A 24,101-nucleotide genomic window follows, 5' to 3' on the forward strand; every position below is an offset into this window, starting at 1 on the left:
TTTCTTCTAAATCTTTGGTTTTCAAAACAAAACATCAGCACAATCAGGGAAAGAGTAAAAATTTCTGTCTCCGAATACTGCATTTTTTCATTCCTTGTAGGTCTATTTTTGGCAGAAACACCTTTCCTACCTTTTCACATTTATGCTCTATAGACCATGAAAACTGCTGTTATGGAGGAGAGAACACTGTATGCATTGGTTTTATTGGTTTTATGCTGACACAACAAAATCTAAAGTGGCTGGTTCACTTTGGGGTTTTCAGGCCTCAGCAATTCTCAAGAAAAAGGCTGAAAAAAAATAAAGGGAGGGAAAAAAAAAGAAGAAAGGAAATGCCCTGAAGTCAGAGTCAATGAGACCAGCCTGATAAAAAGAGTTATCTTTTTACCTTTCTTTAATGATTGAGAAAAAGGCAGTCTCATGGTTCTTATTGTTCTAGGAGACAATAAAGGAAATGCCATACCACAGAAGTAATTTTTATAACAAGTTGCTAATCTGTTCAGAAATTCAGCTAATACTTAGAAGTTCATTTGAATTAAGATCGTCCTTCTGTTGAGTGATAGAGGAGAGGTTAACTGATTTAAATCTTGTATGCCATCCAGCACAAGTGGAGGAATGTATAGTATTTCAGTATACTTAAGTTGACAGTGATTAGGATGGTGCTCTGTAAAAGATATGCCTTAGCCTATAGCAGCGATTAAAATCTGTGCACTGCACATATGTCAATGCAGAGTTTGGGATGACTATGGCATCACATTATATTATGGAGCCAGCAGGTGCAGATGTGCTATTACGATAAAGTTGAGTTTTACACAAAATGTGCTCAGCTATGTCAAATTCAGTAAATATATTCCTTTTGTTGCCCCAAAACTTTTGGAGCATACAATTGGCTAAGGCTAGAAATTACTTCAGTTATTAAAACAAATTGAAATGGATTATTCAGCACAACATATATAGAAACAGGACATGTAATGATACTGTGTAAAGCTAAAAAATCAATAAGATCTGATGTCTTTCATGCTGATTCCTGTACCTGATTCAGATATTTATATATATTGCTGCTTAGCTGAGAAGTCTCAGTAATGAATCAGGATCCCATCACTGTCAACTTCAGAAATATCGAGTAGTTTTGGAGAAAACAGTGCATATTCCGAAGAATTCACATTCCTATTAAGAACTGGGAGAGGTGGATCAGTGTACAAGGATACAAATTACAGAAATAAGAAGTATGCAATATTTACAATGGAACAAACATATTATTGGTCATTGATAGATATTATTTTTCCTTACGCAATAGTTCAAATTATTTCATATAGCCTTATCTTTGAATTTCACCATATTTATAATGCTTGAGGACAATTACAGGATTCCTAAAACATTCTTTACCGTAGGCTGTTAGTTTGTTCTCTCAGCTTTAAGCTTGTCATGCTATGATTTCAAACATAAGAAATTAATTAACTTTATTAATCTTGCTATTAATGGTACTAATCCTCTGTGGCCTAAAATACCAAAGATGTATCCCAAATATGCTAGAACATCTATGAGCCACAAAAGGACTGTCTACAATGCTTGTTTCACCTAAATTACACATCTAGTCCTTTTATAGTTAGGAAAAAGTCATGAGATACATTATTTTTGGCCATTATTAAGAACATTGGAAATGCAATTTCTAGCTTGTTTCACAGCTATGCAGATTAAGGGCATGTGTCAAAACAAAATATCAAACTTAGGAAAATAAATAGCGAATGAATAAAATGAACAGATATGAACTGTGCAGCTTGGATTTTTACGCTGGTGTTCAAGATTTCCAAGGAATCATGTACAAAACAAATTGAAAGAATTTACTTGAGTTTCAAAGGACTAAAAGGTGAAAAAGACAGGAAAACACAGGTTTACCTTGCTAAATAAAGGGCTTGCCTCTGGCTTAATTACATAGTTCACCAAGTTTGGAGGGGCTTATAGGGCAGAGGTGTGTTTTTCATTTTGATATGTTCTACTGTTGGTTTGGTTTTTTTTAAACCATGAATAATATGTTTTATTTCATTTGCTTGAAATTTCTTAGCATCAAATTTGAAGTCTCCAGAAACAGATATTACTGTGTGCAATTTCATACTGAGAAAGTGTCATAGAAATCAATGAAAACAGAATATTTGAAGGGACCTCTAGAGTTCCCTTCATCTAGTTGCAGGAGATCTGGTTTCCTAATTGAAAACAAGGCTTTATATTAGCTTATTCAGGCCTGTGTTATGCTGTTTCTAATATTTCCAGTGAATGGATTCCACTACTTGTCTGGTTTACCTGTTCCAGTGCTTAGTTGTTCTCATGGTGAGTTTTTCCTTATATTGACAAAAAGTTTCCATTCAGTAGCTTGGGCCATTGCCTGATCCTGTCACCACACATCCTAATGAAGAGTCCCTTCAGCTTGTCTCTAATCTTCTGTTTAGGTAGTGGAAAAATGTGAATATATTCTGTGTAAGTCTTCCATTCTCTTGGTTCAACAACAATTTCCATCAATCTTTCTTTGTAATTAAGATCATAGGATCATAGAATGGTTAGGATTGAAAGGGACTTTAAGGATCATCTAGTCTCAACCAACCTTCCAATAGCAGTGACACTTTCTTCTAGATCAGGTTGATCAAAGCCACATTTGACCTGGCCTTGAACACCTCCAGGTATGGGGCTTCTCAGAGCAACCTGTCGCAGTGACTCACCACCCTCACAGTAAAAAATATCTTCCTAATAATTAGCCTAAATCTACCCTCTTTCAACTTAAAATTGTTATGCCTCAGCCTATCACTATTCACCCTGACAAAGAGTTCCTCCTCATCTTTTCTGCAGGACCCTTTTAGGTACCGGAAGGCCACTATAAGGTCTCCGTGAAGACTTTTCATCTCTGGGCTAGACAAGCTCAACTCTCTTAGCGTGTCCTCATTTGGGAGTGCTCCAGCCCTCTGATCAATGTCACGGTGCTCCTCATGACTTACTCTAACAGATCCATGTTCTTACTGTGCTTCAGACCTCCAACTCTCTCATCACCTTGGTGAACACTCCCCAGTTATAACAACTCTCCTGGACTTGGAGAAGTAGAACTGGACACAACATTCCTGGTGTGTCTTGACAAGTGCCAAATATTGTGGATTAATTACATCTCTTATTCTGTTAACTATATTTTTGCTGACACAGCCTGCAGTTTGCTTTCCTGCTGAAAGCATAGACTGCTTACTCGTGTTCAACTTGCTGTCCTCGTGGTTACATAAGTCCTTTTGAGCCAAGATACATTCATGCCAGCCAATTCCCAGCCAGTATGGATGCTTGGGATTATTTTCTCCCATGAAGGATTTTGAATTTCTCTTTGTTAAATCTCATGGAATTCCTGCTACACTACTTTTACAGTCTCTTGAGGTCACACTGCATAAAACATAAAATATATAAAATCATATAAAATATGTACAAAATTGGTCTTCTGACCCTTTTCTTTTTTCCAAAATTTAATCTTAGTTACCTTTAATCTTTCCTTTGTTACTACACACTCATTTGGGTTTAAATATTGTATGAGTACAAGCAAAGCTGTTACATGGCCTGTGACAACTAAATGCTTTTAGAAGCCAGGAAAGAAGTCAGATGCAGTCATCAAAATAAAGATTTCCATTAATGGATCTGTAATTTTTACTTTGTAGAAAAATGTTAGAATGTGCTTAGCATATTTTTGCTGTGCATTTATCCAATTTTGTCTTGCATTAAGAGGTCTAGTCCCTTGTCCTCTGATCCTTGTTTATTCTGGCACTCATTGTACAATCTGATATTTTTCTAACCTGTGTTCCAGAGTCTGAAGGTTCAGATACTTGCCTTTCCTAGCTGGTGTTTCAGGATAGAGCAGTAATTAACATATTAGCAATGATGATCCCTTCTGTTTCCAGCCTTATATTTGTACACAGAATCAGAGTAACTTAGAGGCCTTGTCAAGCTTCCTTTTGTGATCCCTGACATGCATGGTTATCTGCAGTAATCTTTAATTTATGAACACTGAGTATGTAATTGGCAGTATCATCTGAACGTCATCGTGAAAGTTACCTTTTATGCACCTAGTAGATTAATTTATTGGTTTGTTTAACCTTTTCATTTCCATCTTTCTGGTTTCTCTTTTTTATTCCAGTGAAATTCTAAGGTGACAAAGCACAAGTTATCTTATACAGACATCATTTCCAGTTGGTCTTGAGCAAAGTTGCGTTTCCAAACAGTGATTTCCAGTTAGATGAAAAACTATGGTAAACTAATCCAGATAAAATAATACATTGATGGTGTATGTAAGTTGATTAACTAGATTGATTTGCACACAGTGAAAGAAGGAAATAAATTGTAGCATCTGCTTCTATCATTGATTTACACACAGTGAAAGAAGAAAATAAATTGTAGCATCTGCTTCTATCAGTATGAATGACACAGTCATAAACACAAGGAGCAATATGTACATATTGGAGTGTCATTCTCTTTAGTTCAATGTCAATGGGCTCCTGATGCTTTTGATTGCTCTGGCTTCTTCATTTTAGTCATGTGAGATTCTTGAGCAGTTTGCCAAACACAGAGGAAAATCATTTGTCATTGTATTTTCCTGAATCAAATGTTGGGTTTTTATTTTCAGATAATACATTCTCTGTTGTACCTAAAAGAATTCCCATAATGCATACTATATACTTTTTAAACACTGTTTAGGATGTAGTGGTAACAAGTAGATTGGCTGTTTTTCTTGGCAACATTTCAGTTTTGACTTTTAGGTTTTAGGGGTGGAAAAAAACCATGCAAAAACATTGTAGTACTCTGCTTGTATGAGGAAACTAAGAGATCATTGTGAACTTTCATTACTTTTGTTATCTTCACAATGGTGAGCCATGTGCATGGATGTTCTAGGCTTTGTGTTATCTTCTGAAGTCTCACTAGTTATGTAAGGACTTCTAATTACTTTTTTTTGTTTAATTACTCCAGTAAGCAAGCTACCCTATTCAGGAGCTTTTTGTGTTTTTGTTGGTGACCTTTGTTCCTTCCTTTTCAATAATAGTTGTGGCTTCATCACACCTGCTTGAATCAGTCACTGTAATATGAGTATTCTGTTCTTTAGAGGATATTGTATTTTTTTCTTGCTCTTTAATCCTTGAGCAGAGCTAAACCATTTCCCTTACAAACTTATTTTCATCCTGGCATTTACTTTTTTTTAACAGAAATATAGAAGTTCATGTATTCATTCTTTGTTTATTATATATTATAGCCCATTTGGAATTTTCTTTTTTTTCCCCTGCAGCATGTGTCAGCAATGTGTATCTAGTAGTTTACTAAAATTCTTTTTTATTCTAATGTTTTATATCACTCAGATTATTTATAGTAGCTAAAATGTATGTTTTGTGTCCTGGGGTAAAAATTGTATGTCAAAAGAATTAAATACAGGATGTTGGTAAAATTTTACAAATATTGAAAAACATATATTTTCTATCGTTTCTTTATTACATAGTAGTTTAGATTCAGAGCTGATGTGCTCTTGCATAAAGTTCCTTATGCTACAGAGCAGTATGAAATGCTTGAAAGAATTATTTGATTTTCAAAACAAACCCCATGAGGAGAGTCCTTATCAGTTTGGTCTTCTACATTTCATGTGTTCATAATATATTCTGAAGAAAAATAATTTTCCCTTTTATTGTTACTAAAATCTTCTGTAATCCACCACAGACTATGTACAGTAAACTATCAAGGTGTTCATGCAGAGTCCAAAAATTTTTCAGTTTTGTAAGCATTAACACTAGAAGTAGTTCAAATGTTTGGTTTGCTAAGTCTCCAGGCAAAGTGAAACAACTCTTGAATTGTATCTCAGCAGGGGGAAAAAGTAATCTTTTTTCTAAATAAATGTTCTTTTTTTCCACATACACTGATAATTCTCCTCTGGGGCAGAATTTATGACTGCCAGTCAGGTGAACTTCAGAAATGTTTGTAGTGCCAATCTTTGTTTAGTATCTGCACCAGAGCTGACAGCAGAGTTATATTAAAGGCTGATATTAAAAGATGAAAGTCTAGTTAAAAAGTCTGATTATGCTTGATTATGCTAGTTCTCATGCTGTATTTCTACATTTTATTTACTGGGAAATATTTAACCTGACTGAACATTTTTGATACTTATTAAAAAGTTGAGTAAATTGTAATATAAAATATTTAGTAACTTCTAATACCTTCAGTTTATCCAGTGTTTATGATCTCTTATGCACTGTGTTTTACAATGATAAGGGAAGGTAATATTTTTTTTGAAAAAGAAACTGAGGTGAAGGAAAGGAAGCAACTCCTCCATAGTCACACAGCATCACTTTGTGTCAAAGTACTATATATCTCCTTTGTGTCAAACTACTGTCTCTCTTTTCCTATCACAACAGTTCTTTGCATTCTGGGAATATCAAAGCAAAAAATACACACACATGTTTAGGACTTTTAGTAGTCAATTTCTGAATGACAAGTTAGTATTATTGTGACCAGAGTATGATACTATCTCTTACATAATATTTCTCTCCAATTATTTTTTACAGATAAAGTATTTGCTGCCCTCTCCCTCACAGCTCTTTTCTCCATATATTGCCATCTTTAAATGCTTTGAGTACTTCAGGTTGCCACATTGTGTATTAGGTTTTCAAAATCACTCAGGAATAGCTGAGTGATTAAGAGTGACAATTTAAAATGTGCCAGAATACACAGGTTCTCCTATGGCACTCACTAACATTGTTGATGAACTTAGTTACAGTGAAATACTTATTAAAAAGCATATTAAGAACAAAAAGCAGATAAACAACAGATATTGTGTGTTTTCTTGAGAATCTGTCTAACTGGTTTAATTTATCAAAACAAGATGAGAGGTACAGATAAGAGGAAAGGTACCCCTGGTAAAATCTGACATGCTAAAATACTATCAGAGAGCAATATGCAGACTGAGAATCTCTTTTCGCTCTTACAAGCATATTACTCTCATTCATACTGCATCAAATATTTGTCTTTCAGAAATCCAAAATCTCCACTTACGACAAGATGTGGGCCTTCATGAGTAGCAGGAGGCAGTCAGTACTTGTCAAAAGTAATGAAGAAGGTATCCAGCGCGTACTTACCTCTGATTATGCATTTTTAATGGAGTCAACAACCATTGAGTTTGTCACACAGCGGAACTGTAACCTAACACAGATTGGAGGCCTGATAGACTCAAAAGGTTATGGCGTTGGAACTCCCATGGGTAGGTGATAATGTCAACCATTTGCTCTTTGTTCATTAATCTTGGTTGCTGCAATAGCACAGAAAAGCTCTGATAGACTATTGTTTTCTCTACATTGCTAACATTTTTTCTTATTCTCTTTTTCTCACCTGGGGAAACTTTACATATGTTATTAAGATTTATGGATTTTATTGAATTTTCAAAACAGAAAAATATAGTTATTTTATAAAATTTGGATGTTTTCATGTGACATGTTTCTCTTGCATTGTGCCTTCCATATGTTCAACAAGTACTTTTCACAGCACTTTATTTTATATAAAATTGTTTTTAAAAAGTTGATCTTTTTAGAGAATGAGATGCTAGTGTTACAAGACTTGCATTAACAAATAAGGGTAGTGCTTCCATACTGAGCTATTCATCACTGGAATTCTTAAAAGAAGAGGAATGATTCCATACCATGCCATGTATAATCCACAGACAAAAGATTGAATTAACCTTGTGGAACATATTTTTGCAAAGCAAATCCAATCCAGTAAATATTTTCCAGGTCAGATGTTCTTGACTGGAAACAAAACTTTAGTTGCAAGATTAAAAGCTAACTACAGACCACAGTTTGACTGCTAGAATTCACATGATGGGATTTAGCAAGCACTGAGGTGCTGAGTTCCCACTAACTATAATGATTTTTGATGGACATGAGCTGAGGATGTGGCTTTAGATTTCAGAAGAGATGGGAATAAGAAATGATGTGGAAGAAAGAAAATACTGCAAAATGATCCTACTTAATATTGTAAGATTGTTTTGCTGACTTCTTTGCAAGACCAATATTTTCTTTAACTTCTTTTTAAGAAGAATTTATCACTTTGTGATGATGTAAATACGTTTTATATTTTTCTCGAACAGGTCTTTCCTTTGGAACCAATTTCCCTATATGTTGTACATATTCACTGCAACTTCAATGATATCTTCATAATTTTCATTAGTTTAGTAATTAATGATGAAATAGCATGTGCTACAGAAATTATGATTCTGTTCATTTTGTCTTTGAACAGCTTGTTGTTGAGAATCTAGTTTTAATCCATATAAAATTTTTCTACTCTTCTATTTTGGTGTGGTATATTGCTGAATATGTTCTCTAGACATAAAAGTGAGAGAAGGGACTGGGCTTTCTGCTGCTCTTTTTGACATTCTGTATCTTCTGATATGTACACACCTTCTGTTATTCTGAGGGTGAAAACCATCTTCTTTAGGTTTAGTATAGTGAAAGTTATGTCTTAGAAACAATTTAAAGTCCTTGAATAAGCTGCACACAAACTTTGTGAACCATCTGAAACATGCCCTAAAAATCTAAGTGCTCATGAAAGTGCCAAAGTTGATTGGAATTGGAGAGATCAGGCTATTTTATAAATGATATTGATTATGCGTAAATCAGAGAAGCATCACAGATCTCCAAGAAAGCAGATGAAAAGCAATGATAAAGCCAGAAACAGACTTCTATAGATAAAGTTTGGAGGAAGAAGTATTGGATCCAAAGAGGCAAGGAAGCAAGTAAGCAAGCAACATTTTTGTCTTCAGCCCCTACCTTGCTTGGGGAGAACAGGCAATATGCATACTTTATTCTGTCACTGACTTCAACTCATACCAAAGATATTGCTCAGTTTTTATTCATCTTCAAGATGCCAAGTAATAACAAATTATTGGTGTCAAGAGAAATAATAGTTTTGTGCAAAGGGATCAGTAAGCTGACAATTCTCTCAAATCAAGATGAAATAAAACAGAAAACATAGCTGCAAGAGTCCAAGATCACAGAAGAAAGTAAAATAAGACTTGAAACAATGCTCAACTTAGCAAAAGAAGTTGAAGTAAATTCTGTAAAAAAGATAAGTCCTTCATAAAAGGGAATATAATGGAACTCAAAATAAGACACAAAGAAAAGGTTTCCACAGTTGAAATGAAGGTACAGTAAAACAGCATCTGGAGCTTTCCTAGAATAGCTGAGAATAAGAGACTAAACCCATATTTAGGCAGTATCTGTAAAAAACTATCCAGAGAACTAATATTTATAAAAGTTTGGCTTCCTGTGTATTGACCGCACAGTCTAAGAAGAAAGAAATTGGGTAGTCTCTGCTACAACAAAGCATAGTTCACACATACTTTTAAGAGGAAAAGTTACAAAGCATATCCATAGTGCCTGTTAGAACAATTTTGTTAAATATATTGCTTTATTGAAGCTCAAAAATCTCACAGATCAGTGGATAATACAAAATAAACACATGCATTATGGCTAATCTAATTTCTACAGAGAAAAATAATTCCAGAATCTTTCAAAGTACTTAGACGTGGTTAAATCTACAGAAGTAGATTTCATCATTATTTAATGATTATGGAAGAAGTTAACAGATAGGCAATTATATCTTTTTAGAGTTAATTATCCTAAAAGAATAATTTTTCAAGTGTTTGAGCAACTGGGGTGTAATGGTTTAATAAACAAAGCATTTGTTGCTACTTGTGTCTGTTTAGGAAGCAACATATCTCTGAGTGAAAAAGTGCAGAAATATTAGTATTGGAGGCATGATGTCTGAAAAATATAGATGCCACCTCCTAAATTTTACAAAAATATCCATTTATCTCCCAGAATATTGTCTTGAAGTTGCAGAAATATTTGCACATAAGATCAAATTTTTAGAATACTTTCATTATAGGCCTTATGTTGAATACAGTAGGATGGATATAGCTAGTTTTGGAGAACATCAAAGGAAGTAGGTGTAACATATCTTGTTCATCTTGAAGGCTAATAGAATAATAGTGAGAACATAATTTTCCTGAGTCTATGTAACTACAAGCAGAAGAGCTAAAAGCCTTCCTGACAGAAAATATGCTATCAGAGTAGTTTATCATAGCATAATCACTTGGAAAATACAACCTTTCAATTATAGCCCCAGCTTAGACTACTAAAGTAAAAGCTTTCTGCTCACAATGTAAAAGTTATAAATTCAGAGAAAGTAAGTTGCACAAGGTGAGGAGAAAAAACCCAGCAGCTCATGCAATGTATAAGTATCAACTCCTTCCATACACACTGTATAAGCAAAATCTGAGTTAATGTGATTATTTTAAACTTTTTAAAAGTATTAATGAAGTGAACAAAGCTTAGATTGCTAAAATGTAACCTGGATGAAGGAAAACGGAAAGGCCGTACTTTTGGCACAAAGTAGGATCAGTGTCAACAATTAATGTCAACAAAATATGTAAGGCAGGATTCTACAATATCTTGCTGTTAGCTTTCTTTAATATATCACATTTGAAACTCAAAGACCTGAAAAATAAACTAGAGATAGTGGATTTGATACGTGTTTATAAGCTAAGGTAACAGCCTTCTATAGGCATAATTTTCAGTCAGAAATCTTTGGTGCTAAGCTAAAAAAATAATTTACAGTAAAAAGAGAAGGGAAGAACAGACATGGGATGAGAAGTTTGACTGCACCTGATAATCTGGAGCAGATAAGGGAGAACCTATTGGTCATTGATGTTGAGTTATTTTTTGTGTTATTTTCAATCTTTGCAACTTTGTTTATAGATTTGTAGCCAAGAATGTAACACTTGCTTTGCTAGAGCACATATATTCTTTTTATTCAAGTATGAAGCTCCAGATGCCAGGAATTTGCACTTGCTTTACCCTGGCATGCACTATTAGGAGGCATGGTTTGCCAGTCCTGCCAGCTCTTCATCAATGAATATGGTAGACAGGACAACTTTTGTTAACATGCATAAAGTTTGCAATATGCCATGTAGGTTATTTCTAATAATAAATATGCAAATATGTATCATGTTAAATTATCTATTAGAGATACATACATATTTCTTTTTGTGACTGGAATTTGGCTTTGTGTGGGCATACACTTCATCACCCAAGATCAATATTCAAGGGAGAAAAGAAGAAAGAGAAAGAGAGAAAATCAGAGAAAAGGCAGAGAAAACAAATGAACAAAGGGAATGGGGTGGAAGGAGAGAGAACAGACCCTTTGGGTATGCAGAACAACTTCTGCTTTTGTTTATAAATCCTATAAGGCATTACTCAACTCCTCCACTAGTTTTAAGTGTTTCATTTCTTCATCATGCATGATAAAGGTGTTTAAATTTTGTGTTGTTCTGGAACAAATCCTAGTTAGGATAGATTTACCTTTGTACAGGATTCCTTCCACATGCTTATGGTTGCCGTATCAAGCATAAATTGTTACTTTTTTCAAGTAAACCTAGTCTATCCAGCAATATACGGTTAATGCCGTACTGAAACACAGTTAATATGACTTCGCTACAGTCAACAAATGGTAAAAACCAATAATATTATAGAAATATCTTCTTTCCATAATTTCCATATATATTAACAGAATTGTTAGAGTGAAGCAAACGACAAGAAAGGTTTGAAATTTAGCTTCTCTGCACTCATATAAAGACCTTAGTGTTCTGAAAAGCTCCTTTTCACCTTTTTTTTTTTTTTTTAATTTTAACTCTCTAATTGGAAGAAACATATTTGGAACAATCTCTTGGGAAGCAACAAATCTTCATGTCTTTAGGGTGCCTTTGGGTTCTTATTTATTTTCCAAATTCCTCTTTCTCTTCAGCACGTTGGACAGCATACCACCTCCCATTCCATAGTGAGCTGTCTCTGTTAAAACTCTCTTCACTTTTCCTAGTTTTTTTGATTTACTTTTCCTTTGCTGTGATCAAAACATGACTTTTCCTACTACAGTATGTCATGTTTGTGTCCTATCTTTCCATATTGATGGGCTGTCAAAATGCCCTAAAAAAATAAATGATGCTGAAAGGGATTGAGGCTCAGATCTTTAATATTTAATTGTTAATTTAAAAACTGTTAAAAACCGTGCACTCCTGCTACTACATGGAGACTGTTGTACGTGGGGATAAAATACAACTCCCAGGATATGAATGAAATTTAATCAATGTATTTTGAGGTCAAAATACCAAGTGGATAAAGCTACCAATGTTCAATTGTCAACTTGAGTCTTATGGAACTACCCATTACATAAAGCTGCAATAACTTAAAATAGTAAAACAGATCCGGGTATCAAAATTTGTTCATGTACATACATAAAACATATCTGTAAAGTGTATATTTTCACAAAATTAATATAATAATAATTCCACCAGAGATGCATTGGCTGCAAGTCCCAGATACCAGTACATTCACTTAAGTTCAAAAGATGAATTAAGATTTCAAGGCTCTCCTGTTCTATTCATTCAGAGGTGCCATTTTTAGTGGTCCTTTTTCTTTAAATTCTAATGAAATATGAAATAAAATGTCTTTGTGTACAAACATATCTGTTTTAGAGAAAAAAATAACTTTTCACAGTACATTGTTCTTCAAGTATCTCAGAATATGGCCCATTCATTTATGATTTCCAAAATGTCTATTTGACCAGTCAATGTAATGTGTAGATCACGGTGCACAGAAATTCAGTTAGATACTGTTGCGCAATGCAGTTAATCTTAACATTTCTTCACTTAGTCATTCAAATATTTTATTTTTGACAAATCACAGCCAGAGTCAAGTTAGCTTTCTTTTTTTTTGGGATTTCAGTCAGCTGTGTAGCATGTACTTAAAATGTTTGGAGTAAGCACATTTTGAAGACAGTAGTATTCATATAATTTCATCAGACATAGACTGTTGAAAGAGTGCTTCACACTCCAGTCCCTTAAATTAAAGATTTCACTGCAGAAAAAAGAACGTTTTCAGGCAATAATTTATGATCTACTATTTCATATCTTCTCTAGAAATACGACTTAATGAATTATTTATATTTAAGCTAGTAATAAATATAGTAGAATAGTATTCTACCTAGCCCAGTGATAGGCAGTTGGATCCAAATAGAATTTAAACAAATAATTTAATCAGCAAACATAGAACACTTAATTATCATGTTGTATCCAATAACACTATATGGGTTCAGCTGATTAATTTTGTCTGTTCTGTCTCTAGGGAGTGACGTAGAAAAAATATTCGCAGTAAAAGTTTTTATTTTATAATACTAAATTCTTTTAACTGACCTGACTGTGTTCCCAATGCAGGTATTTTACAAAAGACTTAATTACTTGTTATTTTTATTTAAGTGCATGTTCATAAATATAGAAAACTTTAAATAAAGGTACAGTATGGAATATACATTACATAAGAACAAAAGCTTTCCATAGATGCTTATAATTTCAAAGATTAAAACTCAATGTAGCAAAACTATGAACAAATATATGACTCTTATTTCCTAAATACGAAACAGAATTTGAAAAAATGTATCATGAATATGATCTCAAAATAGCCTTTACTCTCCTCTTAAAATTCATTCAGACTCCTACATTGCCACATTTATCATTTCAGACAGAGATTTGTACCATGGTTTTATAATCATCTAAAAATTAGTTTACCTTTGAAGCTTGTCTGTAAGATAAAAAGCAGATAAAATTGTAGTAAACACTTTGTAAATGTAAGAATAATGTTTCATCATCCTATAGACATGTAAGGTATTGTTTCCTACATTTTGTCTGGCTTTTAAAAGAACGAAGCCCTGAATTCTACCTTTGTATATCTGAATTAACTGTTTTGTTAAGCAGTTTCTACACTTAGAACATGAACTGCATCCAAATTTAAAAAGATGCCTTGAATGTTTTCTACTAAAGGTATCTATTATGCTATTATGTATTCAGAACATAGTAGCGCTAGAAATTTTTGCTTCTCTGGGTGCTACTTATAAATGTGATAAAATTAATTCCAGTTTAACAGGTATTAAAGTATGAGTAAAACCCTCCCATTTACAAGAAATTACCTAAATATTAATCTTAAATTGAAGGTACAATTGCCCAGTAGGGGACAGTCTATTCTTTATGTTCTGGTTAAATGAAAACTATAGTGTGATTAGCCTGCAGCTGTAGATTCTTCTGAAAGGAGTAGATTATGATACAGATGAGTATCATAATGATGAGTTCTGGGCCCCACAATTTAAGAAGGATATTAAGGTACTTGAATCCAGAGGAAGGCAGCAAAGCTGGAGAAAGGCTGAAAGGAATGTCCTATGAGGAGTGGCCGAGGACACAGAGTTTGGCTAGTTTTGAGAAAAGGAGGTTGAGGGGTGACTTCATTACTGCTTCCTGAGAAGAAGCAGTAGTAAGGGAAGTAGTAGCCTCCTTTTCCTCATGTCCAGTGATTGGACACATGAGGATGACTCAAAACGAGGGGAGCTTCAGGCTGGACATTAGGAATCATTCCATATTTATACAGTGCCTGATGCTTCCATTCTATGTGGTGCTCTTTAAAGTTCCTGCACAGGTACACAAAGACATATAGATTTTCAGTCTGTTCCACTATTTTTAATTTATGTCTGTTAGAACCAACAGGGCTAATATTTTTTTATCTGATTCTGGGAACTGGAACAGTTATTTAAAACAAACAAACAACAACAACAAAAATAAACGTGAAAACATACACCACCACTTCCTCCCCAAACTTGAGGGGAGACATTTCTATCTATAACATACCTAAATAAGAAACTAAGACTGAAGCTTCATTGTCATTTTAAAGTTGCATACGTCTGCTGCATTTTGTGAAAACCAACAGCTATAGGAGCTGGTTTAGTGGCCTAAACTGGTAGAATACTGTTCATCTTTTTCATAAAACTAATTTATTTCATGTTTAACTACGTAAATGTAAATGAGACTGGATGAAAACTAGTTACGGTATGAAGGGAACAGTAATAGAAAACAAACTGGAATACAAAAGGGGAAATGGGATTTCTGCATAGGCAGTTGTTAGACTGAGTCAGAAGACAATGTTTTCCTTGTTTTCTGATAGCTGCAAAAAGCTGTAATGTATGTATCATTGGCAGAAATAAAACAGCTATAATTTAACAGAAGTAAGTAGTTGTGGGGCAGGGAGGAGTTGTCAGAGTGAGTTTACCATGTGTTTTTGGGTTTTTTTCCCCATGCCTCTTATTCTTTCTTTCTCAAACTTTGCAGAACTTTGAGCAGTACAGTCTACTCCACCTTCACATCCATGCCTCTTCAATTTTTTCTTTTTTGTCTTTTCTCCTGGAAGTCTAGGTTAAGAATCAAAGAACAATAGGATAGTAAGAGAGATACAAGAAATTAAAACACTATCTTGTATTAAATGCTCTCTTTTTAAAGGAAAAACAAAAAAATCCATAGGATCCCTTCAAAAATAACTGCTTGGAGTTTATCAATATTCCATACTCTCTGAAGCTACACACTCGTTCCTAGGTTTGCTTTCTCTCCTAACATCTTTCTTTTTTCATGTCTCTACCAAAGTGAAAAGGAGACATTGAAGAAGCATGTTTTAAAAACTTACCTTAAATCACAGGCAAGACTAGAAAACTATGACATTGAGCACAATGACTGGTGCTGAGCATGACTGACACATTCCTCTCAGTTAATTTGTACCTTTAACAGTCAGTGATCAATGCAGAACATAATTCTAGAATTTTTTTTCCAGGAGAAACAAGGCAGGATTTTTTCCAAAATGTTTCCCTTATACAATATTGCCCAATTTTCTGAATTGTATGTTGCCTTATATGGAGAAATGAAAGAAAAAGAACATCCTAGGCTCCACAGATATGGTTAGTGAAATCTTGCTTTGCTTCTACTCTTATAAGTAACTCAGTTGTGTCTGACACTGATTGGTAAGCTGAACATGTATACTTTTCACACACCTATGTGTAAATATAGTTATGTAAAAGCATTAGAGTATGAATTATTTCAAAAAGCAGACAGTTCCAAAAGTTAAATAAACAACAGGTAAATGATATATTAATTTACTCTCCAAAATTTTTAACAATATACTTGACTGAAACCAAATCTGACACATCTGAAGATTCTGCAAAGATCAGAAGTTTAAAATTTGAATTGATTAAAATATATTCCTGGATTCCCTTTGTAGAGTACTAAACTCAACAGTCAAAACTGGCTTTCAATTCAATCAATCATTGCTGAGATTTCAGTCTCTTGCTGTTATGTTCTGTTTATATTGTGTGGGACACTGCGAATACCTGAGCTAACCTTGTCTATTACCTTCTGTAAAGTACTGCCCCTGGAGAAAAATTTCCATATTGCAGACCAGCACTCTGCCTATTTAGGAAACATGTATAAGTGTTTATCTATATATATTCTACAGTCTTAGGTAATTTTAAATAATAAATGTAATGAAAAGTTTGCAATTTTTGCACTTTGAACTTCAGCACTAAAAGCATAAACTTTCTCCTGCCTATTCAAAATTGAAAGCACTACAGAAAAAAATAACAATAAAAATCCTTTCTAATCAATCACTTGGTTTTATTCTTAAGACCTTAGTTCTCTTGAAGCCACTTATTATCTTCAGACCATACAAATGGCCCCTCACCACAAGAAGGGTGTTGAGGCTCTGGAGCGAGTCCAGAGAAGAGCAACGAAGCTGGTGAAGGGGCTGGAGAACAGGCCTTATGAGGAGCGGCTGAGAGAGCTGGGGTTGTTAGCCTGGAGAAGAGGAGGCTGAGGGGAGACCTCATTGCTCTCTACAACTACCTGAAAGGAGGTTGTAGAGAGGAGGGTGCTGGCCTCTTCTCCCAAGTGACAGGGGACAGAACAACAGGAAATGGCCTCAAGCTCCACCAGGGGAGGTTTAGGCTAGACGTTAGGAAAAAATTTTTTACAGAAAGGGTCATTGGGCACTGGAACAGGCTGCCCAGGGAGGTGGTTGATTCACCTTCCCTGGAGGTGTTTAAGGCACAGGTGGACGAGGTGCTAAGGGGCATGGTTTAGTGTTTGATAGGAATGGTTGGACTTGATCTGGTGGGTCTCTTCCAACCTGGTTATTCTATGATTCTATAATAATATGAACATTTTTTTTACTACTTATTGGACATTAGGCATATAAACAGATCTGTCTTATAGGAAAAAATAGGAAACCATTTACCAACACAAGGCCTTTTTCTTTTCCTTGTCTGCACTTAATCTCTAATCCTTCATATAATTTGAACTGTAATATTCATCACTTTTACATGCATAAAAGTGCTGAGCTTCACTTCTTCTGTAACTAAACCATATTAATACATTTGTCTTCATTAGTTGAACATAATGCACAAAAATATATGCAAATTACTTATTTTTATGCAGGTCAAACCATGTGTTGGAACTAATTTGAGAATTTCAACTGCATGAGCACTTTATTGTTGCTGCAATGTAAGAATGTGTGGCTAACTTATTTGATCAAAGAACTAGTTTCTACAGCTACCTCAGATGTATGAACATATTGAAGCACTGAGATCCATGCTGAGACTGAGCTTTATATCAATAAAGAATTGCCAAAACACTTAACATCTGGTAGCTGTTGTGAGCAGATTCTGCCTTAGAGAAGCAGTTTCTAGTAGGAATTTACTGAGCAGACGTAACTGAAGCAAAGGCATTGTTAAAACTTCAGTGTTGATGTTACAGTGTTTAGGACCATGCATATGTATTGCATTGTCAAAGACTCATTTGCAAATTTAAGAGTTTTCTATCCTGACATGTTGCCCTTAATTAGAAACAAGCCAGTGCATTTCATCCCAGCACATGGTGAATGCATGGGTTCGGGCATTTTTGATCTGAAAAAGCTTCAGCATCATCTGTTTATTTTGTCTCTTGTAGTTCCTGGCTAAGTGTTCCTTTTTCACTGCCTGTTAAGTGGGATCTCATTTCCCAGCAATCCAGGGTTACTGAGTAAGTATCCATCCACTCAGTGCCCTGCAGCTTAACTACAATGCTTTAAGGTTCCAGCCTTTCTGAAGGTTACAAGAGAGGCTGGTGGAGCTGGGACTGTTCAGCCTGAAGAAGAGAAGGCAGCTTAGGGGGAAAATCAGTCAATACATAGAAGTACTTGATGAGGGAAAATAATGAAGGCAGAGTTAGAATTTAGTCAGATTGACAACCAGCAAGTAGACAAAGGCATCAGTCACAAACTGAAATAAAATACATTCCATTTAAATGTGACAGGAAAAAAAAAAAAAACCACACAAAAACTTCTTTACAGTAAGGATGATCTAACACTACAAGTTGACCAGAGATATTGTGGAGTATCCATCCTCGGAGATACTCAGAACTGGACAACCAGGCCTGAGTACTATGCTGTAGCTTGAGCAGGTGGTGTTGACTAGACTATCTCCTGAGGACAATTCCAAATTTCTGCCTTCCATAGTATTGAAATGCAGCAATTTGATGAAAGTGATGAAAGTACTTCAGACTTTTCAACTACAGAATCTCAGATTTTAAAACTACAGAATCAAGACACTTATCTTTGAACAGTGACTTTTATTTGCATCCAAAAGGGGCAAATAGAAGCTATTGGCTGTCTTTCAGTTTACACCTTTCCAGTTTCGTTTTCTCCTTTGTAATGGAAAAGAAATCTAAAATTTTGAAAGCTCTTAATGCATCTCAGTTCTTGCTCTGTAATCCAGCCGCACTGTTGAGGACAGAACTCCAGAAGCCAGCTAGGGTGAATGAAAAGACTAGTGTCATGGTATTAAGTCCATCATGCTGCCTTATAGACAAACAGCACAGTGAGTGAAACTCTGACAGACAATGATTTTAAGTGGTCTTGGAATAGTTAAGACTTGTTATTCTCACTGTACATATGATGCATACAGTTAGCCTATGCCTCTTTTTCCCAAAGATCAGCCAAGAACTGACCCCCTTGCCTCTGTAATCACTTTAACCTTGTAAATCAAATTAAGTGACAGAAATCTGCCTGGAAAACCTCAAAGAGTCAATTTCTCTTATTTATTAGAGGCATTATAAATACGTCTGTCCAGGACAATGGCAGCCAGTTTCTCAAGCAGAAGACATAGAAGACAATCAGATTAGTTTGGCAGGACCTGCTTTTCATAAATCCATGTTGATTTGGTCTGATCACCTGGTTCTTTTTTGTGTGCATTAAAGTGTGATAGCACTCAAGAAGCTCCATGACCTTCCCTGGCACCAAGGTCAGACTGACAGTCCTGTAGTTCCCTGGATCCTCCCTCTGACTCTTCTTGTAAATGGGTGTAACATTTGCCAACTTCCAGTCAAGTGGAACTTCCCCTGTCAATCAGGACTGCTGGTAGACGTTGGAAAGGGGCCTCCAAGAGCTTCATTAATACCCTTAGGTGGATCCCATCTGGCCCTGTAGACTCATGAATGTCTACTGTAAATGCACAGGAAAAGTATACAAATTTTACTTCTTTCTTGGGGTAGCAAAACTGAGAACTTCACTCCTTTTTAGATTAAAAATAGCTATATCCAGTCAAAGTTTATTAATATAGCAGTTTTCTTTTCAGTATTTTTGGGAAGTGTGTTTAATTCTGTGTGTCTGAGATGCTTTGCTATTAATTCATTTGTACCTTAATGGTGAGAATGCTATAATGTCTGGTCATTTCATAAATATTAAACAACTAAGAGCTAAGAAACAGGGTATAGTGTTTCACTTAATGTCACAAAGAAGACCTGTTATCAAAGCTGCACTTAGATTCTACATCCAATCTCCTGGTGTAATGCAATGATCCCAGGCTTGTTCTATACCCTTAAAAATACCTGGGCAATGGCCACTTCTAATGGAACTGGCTAATTCTGCTACTAAGAACATCTTTTCATCAATGTCTTTTTTAAAAATTAGTTGGTTTTTTTTTTAAAATTGATGAGCCTTCCTTATTTACTTAGAGTTAAACAGAGGTCCAGATTTGGCACAAAGGATCTCCTGTGTCAAGTTTGAAGTACCTATTGCCTTTTCTTTTGATTTATTGCTCTTCTCTTCATTGCGAGGTTTTGATTCCTTCCTCTGACTGCCAAAGAATCTATGAAATCTATCAAATCCCCAGCCACAGCACATTTATTCTATAACTCTTTATGAGGTTAAGCTGTGGGATAAGAACAGAGAAATGCCTGTATGCCAAGACTTACATGATTCCACCCGTTCCCAGTAGTATAAATGGTGTTATCCAGCATTCTTATGGAAATTTCAGATATGCCTATGCTGGAGTGAGACTGTGACTACAGGTTATGTATACGTACCCAATCTGGTTTTAGGATGGGTAGATCAATTTGGTGTAACCACAGCGGGAATAAATGGGCTCACGATGAATGAAATCCTCAAGACAAGAAAAGTCTAACCAAAACAAAACCCATAACTCAAACACCCCTATGCTGAATTCAAGTGTTTCTTCCTTTCAACTGTTAAAAACAGAACTTGAACTGGTTGCTTTATTCAATATAAACTATTCACATAAGAGCTTCAACACCTAGATATTAAAGGAATATATCTCTTATGATGCATGACTTTCTTCTTACTATAAATATATCAGCAGTAGAAGAAGGTTTTGATTATCTAAGTTTTGTACCTAAGTTCTGAATATGATAGCATATTCCTAACCGTCTTTTTCCTTTGCTTAAGTCAAGTGCATGGAGTATGAAATAATGTTGCAAGATAAGTAGAATAGTCTAGGAATTTTTAATAACAAAATAAAAACAAAGGTAATAAAAGACACTACCAGTGATATAGAAGTGTTCAGAATGGATTTTTTTGTCTAGCAAGTAAAATGTAACGTGCAACTATGTCAAATGGTCATCAAATTTCAAAATACCGGAAAAATTGTAGCAATTTCCTTTCATAAAATGCACCAGTAATGATGACATAAAAAAATTACTGGTTCAACAATTTCACAATGTAGGAGTTAGTAGAATGCTGCTACTATTTTTTTATTTAATTAGGGCTAAATTAATTTCTACAGGTCCCAAAATGCTGCAACTCCTTTTGTATTTCATTGAATGAGTGTAAAGGCCTAAGAGTAGTCAGAGAGGAGATTTTACTTATTCATAATCTAGTAGGAAACATGTTCAAGGCCAGCCAGATCCGTAACATACTAGTGTGCATGCAGTGAAGTCTTAATATATAGGGCATATGTGTTCATAATTTATGATTAAACATATGATTATATGCATAAATATCTATATACTGAGACTTCAAGGAAGAAAAATTACCCATGTAAAACTTCTGCAGTATTTCTGAGACCTTATTCTGTACAATAAGGTTCAGACAATAAAATTTAATTCAAATTTTCATTTTTATTTTAAAGTTTAATAATCAAGTAATAGGATGCAGGAATTACTGCATCCCTTACTGTGTTTGTTGATGATAGGAAGGCTCTAAGGTCTTTATAATCAATAACAAAAAGTCTTAAAAGTCTTCTGGCAGAATTTCTCATTCCTGCAAGCAGCAGCTAGAGTGGCATCAGCGTATAATACCTAGTTTATATTCCTTAGACCCTTTATTCCCAGTTTGTCATGGGAATAGTTCATCAACTGACAGAAAAATGAAAGCAGTAGGCATTACAAAAAGAGAGGAAGAAGGAAAAGTCAGATATTTCTGCACTGTCCTTCTTTTCTCAGCACTCAACAGAAGACTACATTACATCCTGATTTTGGGATAGAGTTTTAAATATCACTGTGTCTGCCCCCTTCCAGTCTTCCCCCAAGCACAAATTGTTAATATTTTTTTTTTTTTGCAACTGCTTGTCTTTTTATTGAAGGTTCAGATGTGAAGTTCCCATTTCTTCACATGGCATGTTGTTTTTTTTCTTCATAGTGTATATATTTTTCAAATGTGTTCATACACAAAGTCTGGTAGTCTTAGAAAGTTTCTTTTTTCATATTACTTTTTTATTTTGAAGATTAAATTCTGTTAAATTAAATATTTCTGACTTTTAAAAATACAAACCCCAGGACATAGCCTCCTTAGAACACCTCATGGAAGGACTTGATTAATCTTTCAGTCATGTGGTAAGAGTGATTGGGAAAATTAGCTTGTATCAGAAAAAAATCTAGGAGAAAAAAAAAACTTAGGAAATAATATCATTATTATGCCTCTTTTTTTTCTCATTATATCTACTTGAATCAACATAAACAACATTAAAAATAATTTTTTTGTAGTTATCAGACTGTTGGGTGTACTCATTTGTTGTGATACATGAATCAATGAATTTAGAACATTGTTAGTAATTCAGAAAGACTAGAACTACAGCATTAATTACTAGCTTTATCATGGATACAAAGTTTTAAATCCTTAATTTCACAGCAGCAGTGTGCAATGCTGGTCATCCCACATGGATCTTTACTAGAGGGATTACTATTTTTAAGACAGGATTATAAGGTGTCACAAATACAAATATTGCAGTAGAAACACTAATGGCCCTGTAATCTGTCCAATCCACAGCTATTTTTGCAAAATTTTGCAAATTACCAAGAGTAAGTTATACAAATATTGAGTCATTAATAACTGCATGTTTCTAATGCAATCCTCATAAACTTAAGTAACAGTAGATAGGGTTGGCCCATGCTTTATGGTTTCTCTTTATGAATTCTTCTTAATTAATTTTAAGTTTTTCAAATGGACTAGAACTGCACGTGTCCAAATCTAGTCTCTAGAATATATAAATAATACATGAAGAATAGTTAGTACTGACTATATTTAGATCAGCAGAAAGCGTGGAAATAAAATGCAAATGAGTTTAATTAGAAAGCAGCCTGTCAAATCAGAAGATGGTTTAAATTGAGTCCAAAACTATTTCTTAGAATCTAATGTTATTTAAGTTGTTGTTGTTAAACATTTATAGGCAGTGTAAAGCTGAAAATATCCCTAAAGATTATGGTATGCACTTACACTTCCCTAGGCTCTTGTGGACCAATCACTTTTCTTCTCCCATGTGACTGAAGAGATGTGTCAAGTACAGGGTTTTGCAGGGTTTCAGCGTAACCAGGGTGGTTTGAAATGTGACTTAGGCAACTGCATGCAGAAGACAGTAGAAAACAATTTGCTTTCCCTTCTTCTGTCTTGTCACGTAGAACCCTGTAAACACAGTTTAGCTCACAGTACAGAGCATTATTCTTTTCTAAGCACAGATGATAAAAGCACAATTTCTTGCAGCTTCAAAACTTTGAGGCCAGATTTCTCCACCTTTTATTCAGGAATCAAGGAAAAGCCCAGAGTGTTCTGTAATTAATGGTCTTTTCTATGTTTTACTTCCATCCCGGCACAGCAATCTTTTGTTATTCGCAGTATCCACATTGTAAGCTCTAGATAAGAAGAAATCAAAGTAAAAAAAGAACAAATAAAAGCACATTATAAAAAATATTAGTTTTCTAGGAGCGTAAAGAGTATAAAATATCCTACCCGTTCATTCCTACACATCCTTCACAGTTTGTGAAGGTACATGAAGCATTCAAATAGAGAACAACTCTCTAAAGGAGGCTGAGATTTTTTAAAAAAAGATATTGAGTTAAATAAAATGCTTTTTATTACTAAGCCAAAGGAAACATTGTAAAAATTATATATAGAAAGTAGCATTATTATGGCTGAAAGAGAAAGAGGAGGGATTCTTTGTAGAATTGCATTTCTATCACATGGCTTTTCATCTACCTTTTTTTTTTTCCTGGGGTTTCTTAACCACTTTAATGAAGAGTCTTTTGTTTCTGTTTTTAAAGGAGAAGAAAAATGATGGCTTTGTTCTGTCCTTAAACAGTACACAAATCTTAATATAGAAAGCCCTTCTAGCCAATATGATTTACTCTCTGACATTCAAAAAGGAAAATCTTTCTCCATTGGCGTTATTCATTACTTAATGTAGCTTTTAAAATACTCATTGAAAAGTCCTTACGTATGTATAAAGAAAAAGAGATTGCTTGATATACAAAGGCATGCTACCACCTCTTGAACTGTCCTTTGAAATATTGAAGTGTTCCAAAACTGTGACATTACCATGTCATTTTAAAATATGAGAATTAAATATATGAAAGTACGATTTTGTTATCCAAACACACTTAA

General features: G+C 34.6%; 1 protein-coding gene across 2 annotated transcripts in view; it reads left to right on the forward strand.

Moving 5' to 3' along the window:
* LOC138717798 (glutamate receptor ionotropic, kainate 2) overlaps positions 1 to 24,101 on the forward strand; it is a 384,533-nt gene that overhangs the window by 342,565 nt on the left and 17,867 nt on the right. For both annotated transcript variants that reach the window (XM_069851637.1, XM_069851638.1), the window contains exon 14: positions 7,021 to 7,246. In XM_069851637.1, the coding sequence (XP_069707738.1) occupies positions 7,021 to 7,246 (226 nt within the window). The remainder of the gene's footprint in view (positions 1 to 7,020; positions 7,247 to 24,101) is intronic.

This window comes from Phaenicophaeus curvirostris, chromosome 2 (genome assembly GCF_032191515.1).
Source record: "Phaenicophaeus curvirostris isolate KB17595 chromosome 2, BPBGC_Pcur_1.0, whole genome shotgun sequence".
NCBI lineage: Eukaryota > Metazoa > Chordata > Aves > Cuculiformes > Cuculidae > Phaenicophaeus > Phaenicophaeus curvirostris.